This window comes from Lacerta agilis, chromosome 1, assembly GCF_009819535.1.
Source record: "Lacerta agilis isolate rLacAgi1 chromosome 1, rLacAgi1.pri, whole genome shotgun sequence".
NCBI classification, from domain to species: domain Eukaryota; kingdom Metazoa; phylum Chordata; class Lepidosauria; order Squamata; family Lacertidae; genus Lacerta; species Lacerta agilis.
The window spans coordinates 80,944,458-80,951,055 of NC_046312.1; the positions used below are offsets into that span (position 1 = coordinate 80,944,458).

At 40.8% G+C, this 6,598-nt stretch overlaps 1 protein-coding gene across 1 annotated transcript; it reads right to left on the minus strand.

Moving 5' to 3' along the window:
- Positions 1-631: 631 nt before the first annotated feature.
- LOC117044166 (olfactory receptor 1019-like) lies at positions 632-3,868 on the minus strand. Its single transcript, XM_033144696.1, has 2 exons — positions 2,970-3,868; positions 632-884 (listed from the first exon to the last, which is right to left on the minus strand). Exons 1-2 carry the CDS (start codon positions 3,866-3,868, stop codon positions 632-634), a joined length of 1,152 nt encoding a protein of 383 aa, XP_033000587.1.
- Positions 3,869-6,598: the final 2,730 nt, after the last annotated feature.

Sequence of the window (6,598 nt, forward strand, 5' to 3'; positions counted from 1 at the left end):
ATGTTGCCAGTATTCACGTCATGTTTAGAGACATATTTCACAACACGGAGTTGGTCTGCCAATTGGCCTGGTGCCAGAAGCCAGCTCCCTTTGCAGCATGTCCTTGGGGGTCCTGTCATTTTCCATTCTGTGGTCATGACCAAGCCAGCATAGATGTCACCGAGAGATTCTGGAAGGGTGAACGTGATGGGAATGTGGGATTGGAAGACCACATCTGTGTTTGAGACTCTGTCCTGCTTTGCCATGCCCCAAATCTTCCTGATGCATTGCATTTGGAAGGTATTGAAGCCTCGCTTCTGGAGTGTGTAGGTTGCCATCCCCTCTCATGGCATGTAAATATGTTGATTCAGTCACTTTGGATGGTTAGGTGTAGGAAGGAGCTTTAACCTAGGTGATCTCCTTAGGCAGAAGAGTTTTGATTTGATATCCCACTTTATCACTACCCGAAGGAGTCTCAAAGCAGCTAACTCTCTCCTTTCCCTTCCTCCCCCACAACAGACACTCTGTGAGGTGAGTAGGGCTGATAGACTTCAAAGAAGTGTGACTAGCCCAAGGTCACCCAGCAGCTGCATGTGGAGGAGCAGAGACGTGAACCCGGTTCACCAGATTACGAGTCTACTGCTCTTAACCACTACACCACGCTGGCTCTCTTGGGGTGAGGGGATGCCCCTGAAGCTGAATCTTGGGACTCTGGGGAACACCTATGAGACCAACTTGCCTCATCTGCTTGGAGCTCTAGGACCCTGGGCTGGAGTGATGCAGGGAAAACCTGCTTATTTGCCTTCAGGGTGTGGCCAGGTAAAGTGGGTAGGTGGCACTGCCACATCTCCACTTTCCATGGGCAGGGGTTGGGTTCCCTTATGGGTTTCAGGCTTTGCCTGGTGTTTGTAGTTAATTTCTGCACTTAGAGGGGTTTTGATTGGTTTGGCCAACAGGTCACCATCACAATACTCACAGATATAAATGGTGGAATGCTTGGGCTGGGAGGGAGTGCTTTATTTCCTGCTCATTGTTACCTTCTTTTAATTATTTAGAAATATGTATACTTCTTTTATTTATTCAAAAAAAATATACTTCACTTTTGAAATATAAATCAAAGCCATAATGGTTTGCAGAGAAATATAAAGTTGTTAAAAGACAATGAAAACAGTTCAAACTACTAAAATTGTGGTTAGCACTCAATTTTAGTAATCAGTTAAAACCAACAGAGGGACCAAATAAAATTAGTATAAAAACTAGGCAACCCAGACTAAAACACAGTAGAATAAAATGGATTGGCTGCTAATCTGAAATTTAGAAGGCCCTGTCTTGCATCCCAACGAATCATTCTTCTGGATATGAGACACATATTGAAAGTCTCTGAAGTTGAGCACAGTCAATACACAGAATTGTGTTTCTTTGCCACTGACAGCATGGATGACATTACAGTCTCATCATGTTACCATCCTGCTCAGATAACATCAGTTATTTTATTAAAAAAATTTAAAAAAAAACTGTCTTAGCACAGCTCCTTGTGTGACCCACTTCCTGCATCCCGTCATTGTGCGAATGGTCTTTTTATTCCCACTCTAAGCTTCCTCCTCTTCAGTCATTTACTTGTCCCTAGAGGAACTGTCCCCACTTATTCCCATTACTGCTAAGCTTACTCAGGGGTCTCTGGCTAGGTAGTGCATGTTTTTGAACAGTTAAAAACTCTTGCACAAACTCGACTGTCAGTGATGTGTATCCTTTGGAATGTATAACACACAGCACACCACTAGCAGAATGATATTGCAGCTTGAGTGCCAAGCTGAAAAATGCAAGCTGCATGTAATAGATTATTCAAAATCCTCCACTGAGACTGGGAAGAAAGGAGGGTGGGAAGAATTTCAGCAAAGGAAATTCTCCACCCACATCAGTAAAAGATTAATATTTGTATCATCAGTAAAAAATTAATATGCTGAATTATTGCATTTTAATGCTTTGCTGGAAGCAGCCCAGAATGGCTGGGGAAACCGAGTCAAATGAGCGGGATATAAATAATAAATTGTTGTTGTTGTTGTGGTGGTGGTGGTGGTTTCAAAACTTACAAAATGAATTGGGGGTTCTACCAAGGTGATAAGAGGTCTGGAAACCAAGCCTTATGAGGAATGGTTAAGGGAGCTGGATATGTTTAATCTGAAAAAGAGCAGACTGAGAGGTGATATGATAGTCATCTTCAAATATCTAAAGAGTTGTCACGTGGAATATGAAGCCAGATTGTTTTCGCCATCTCTAGGGGCTAGGACCCAAACCAATGGATTTAAGTTACAAGAAAGGAGATTCCAACTAATGCCTGGAGACAGTCAGATCATGTATCAACAGTAGTGACCAAAGGAGGAAAGACCATAAACATTGGGTGAAGCCAGTTTAAATCACTCCAGCCCATCTGCTGGGAATGCATTTAATAGTAGACCACCATGGGGAGCGGGCCTATGACCTACATCAAATAGCAGATCCCCCTGGGGGGGTCCCTGTTAGAGGTGTGATATGACCCTGGTCCCTGTCTGGGCATCAGTCATAGTCCACTCCCTCCCCCAGATCCCTTTAACAAAATACCCTTTAAAAAGGAAGGGAAGCAGAGGCTACAAGCTGCCCTCTATTCTAAGGTTACCAGACATCCCCGTTTCCTGGGGACAGTCCCTGGATTTACACATCAGTCCCCATACAAAATCCATTGAAGTTGAAAAGTGTCCCCAGATTCATTGAAAAAAATCTGGTAACCGTACTCTATCCAATATCAAGGCTTCCCCAATGTCCAACCACCCACTGTGTGGAATAGTAAAAAAAAAAAAAGAGCAACCCAGCAGGACAATTGCACACAGAAAGTGAAATAGAACAAATATACACTTTCTAGGTTATTATCTATTGGAAACTCAAACTCATCTTGAACAATAACTGATTTCATTTAATGAGATCTTAATGAAATCTTCCCTCTCATCCTTATGAAAGCATCTTTCACATCTTTATTTCTCAGACTGTAAATCAATGGATTTAGCATCGGGATCACAAGAGTATAGAACACTGAAACAATTTTATCTTCATCCATTGAGACACTGGAATTGGGCCTCAGATACATAAAGATGATGGTCCCATAGAAGATTGTGACAGACGTGAGGTGGGAGGCACAGGTGGAAAAAGCTTTGTGTCTGCCCTGGGCAGAGCGAATCCGCAGGATGGCAAAAATTATGTAGGTATAGGAGATGAGGATAATCAACAAAGTGGTCGTGACTATTGCAGTCGAAAAGATGAAATGTACAGTGTTAGCCACTTCTGTGCTTGAACAGGAAAGTTTAAGGATGGGAGGGATGTCACAAAAGAAATGATTGATAACATTTGAGCTGCAGAAGGACAGGCTAAATATCAATGAAGCTTGAACAGCTGAATTAACAAATCCACAAATATATGCACCTGTTACTAACACCAGACAGAGCTTTTTAGACATGGCAACAAAATAGAGTAATGGGTTGCAAATGGCAGCAAAGCGATCATAAGCCATAACAGCTAGAAGGCAAGCTTCAACTGTGACAAACAGACAGAAAAAGAAGAATTGCACGGTACACTCTGTGAATGCAATAGCATTATTGCCCTCCAGAAAGGTCATCAGCAACCTGGGAGCGATAGTGGTGGAATAGCCAACGTCAACCAAGGACAGGTTGCTGAGGAAAAAGTACATGGGAGTGTGCAGGTTTGCATCAAGGGTGGCTAGGATGATGATGCCAAGATTTCCTGACACTGTGATAATATAGATTAAGAGGAACAGCAGGAAGAGAAGGGCCCACAGCTCTGGATATTCCATAAAGCCTACGAAGATGAATTCAGTCACCATGGTTTGATTTGTGTACGCCATCATTTATCCCATAGTTTCCCTAGGAGGTAAAGCAAAAAGGAAATAAAAAAGAAGTAGTTTTATTAAAAATTCTCATGAAAATGTGGCAGCATTTTAGTGTGAATTTATTTAAATAAACACATTTTTGCATGCCATTTCAATTAATATACACATATTGGCAAGTGATTTCAGCTAATTCAGTTCTCTGTGTTATTTCCAGTAATGTATTCATTTTTTGTGCACCCTTTCCCCGATATATGCATTTTTGTACATATTATTGGTGGGAGAACTGCATCACAAAATTCAGAGAAGTGTAGACTTGGTTGAAAGATTTGGGCTATCATATTGGTTTGAAAAGTGCAAACTGGGTGGTTTCTCATTAAAACCCAAACCAAATTCTCATCTACCCCAGTTATGATTATCTTTACCAGAATTTGGGCTAATTAACGCACAATCAAGTGATGACTTGTATGAAAATTGCAGATGGGATCAGAAACCATATCACCTTCCACGACTTGAAGCACAATGGGGGGAATTAAGTGCTGGGTTCTTCTGAATGTTCTGTCATGACAAGTACATCAGCTTGTTAGACAGGATGTTCCATCCCCTTCTCCCACTGTGTGCAGTTTAGGGGTATTAAGTCGTGGGTTCTTCTGAATGTTCTGTCATGACATGTACATCAGCTTCCTAGAGAAGAAAGTGCATATTCTTATTATCCATGAATCCCAGTAAAACAAACTCAGTAATTGTGAAGTTTACCTCTTCCATTTAAGTAAGGTGTGCTCTCATCTATAAACAAGAATTTGAGAACGATGATGAAACAGAATTACTTCCATACTTGATATGACACAGAATAGCATATCATCTTTCACATTTTTTCCAAATAGCAGTAGTTTCATGAGGACACATGCTTATGCCTAGGGTGACATAGAGCTGCTTAACCTTTACTCTAGGTGTAACACATAGCAACATGTAAAATGATATTCTCTTCTCCCTCCCTCTCTCATTTACCGGTAATCAAAGGCTGTTTTTGGAGGCTACATATTTAAGCAGAGGAATAACAAGGAACTGCTTAATGCCCTCCCACCCTGGCCAGTTCACCCCAGAAATTAGCTTTAGGAACTCAAATTCTTACTTCACAGAAGAGGTGAGCAACCAGGAATTCTTCACTTGCTCTTCTCCTAAGGGTTCTCTGTGGATGTTCAGATTCTTCTCCACCGTCTGCTAATGGCAAATGACCAGGAGGGTTCTTTTTATAACATGAGGGTCAGGGAGCAAAAAACAGATTGGCACATAAATGTTCAGTCTCCTTTCCCCCATTTTTGCGGTGTGTTTGTGTGTGTAGTTTATTTCTGAGCCAAACCAATGGAAGCCATGGTCATTTGACTCATAATTCACAATGTACCATTCATATTGGCTACCTCAGATGTTATGCACTGATAGCTATTTTCTGTGGATATTTTGACCTAGCATAAGTGTAGGTTTGTCACTCATTACTTATTTTCCCTGTTCACATTTTAGGACCTCTCATCATAACTAATAAAATATATAGCAGGGACAGAGTTTTCCCATATTTTAAAGGAAGGGAGAAATTTTCAATCCCATGTTATCTTGTTTTACTGAGGCATTAAGCTACTCTGACATCAGTAAATATTATGCCCAAATACATGTGCATAATATTGCAAACTCTGAGCTGAGGTTTCAACCTTATGCAACCACAAGGCAGTACAGGACAGACTTATGACCTAAGAATGCAGGTTGTGCCAAAGATTGGAACAAAGCAGCAGGGTAGGGGGCAGTTTCAAATGAAAGACAGGAGCGGGTGTTGAACCCTATCTCTGCTCTCCACTTTCCTACTGCAAAATCACCTGATTTTCTCCAAGATGCAATTTGAGATTAGAAATTAAAGGTAAGATTCACCTAACCAGCCTTGTCAGAGGAAGACACAGACTTACACTTTTACATTTTCTACCCTCTCCTTCCCCCAACACCCCAGAAATTGACTCAAGGGGGTTGAGTAACCAGTACACAGAGCAAAGAGACAGGGGTCATTTCATTTGACAAGCTGCAATGTTTGCACAGACAGAATGATTAGAAAAGTGTGGCATTGAATTGCACTGTCTTAGCCTAATTCATTTTGCCCATTCACTAACTAGGATTTTTTAAAAATGGCTATACGTTTTGACAGGAGTGGATGATATCTGCAAACCTAGTAGCCACTTTCCCCAAGCAGCTTAGAATGATAAATGGAAGTGTTTGGATTCTGTAATTTTTTCTTGATTAGGCAAAATACCAACATAAATACCCACAGTTATTTTTTTTTAAAATAAAACTTTGCAAACTGCTGTGGAAATGGGGAAAACAGAATTAGTGACTGGAAAAAAGATGCACTAAGAGAAACTGAAATTGACAGATTCACCAATGTCTAATTCTGACTAGTGTCACAAGTTTTTCCACATCATCCATATGTTTTGTTCACAAAAAGTTGATCTTTCAGAACATCCTTAATCAGCCCTTGTAGCACGCTACTACAGCAAAGGGAGAGCTCCTTCCGTTCTTTCTCAATCCATCAAATTTTAAGCTTCCATATAATTTCATGTTTCTTTTTCCTCATTCTTTTTACTTTTAATGTCATCATCTCTGCCACTTGAATAAACAGTAAACAGAAATTTAAGGCTGGGAAGAATTGTGCTATTCTTCCTACTGAAAGGGTGTTTTCGCATTCATTTGTTAGGCTGCTGTGTCAAATAA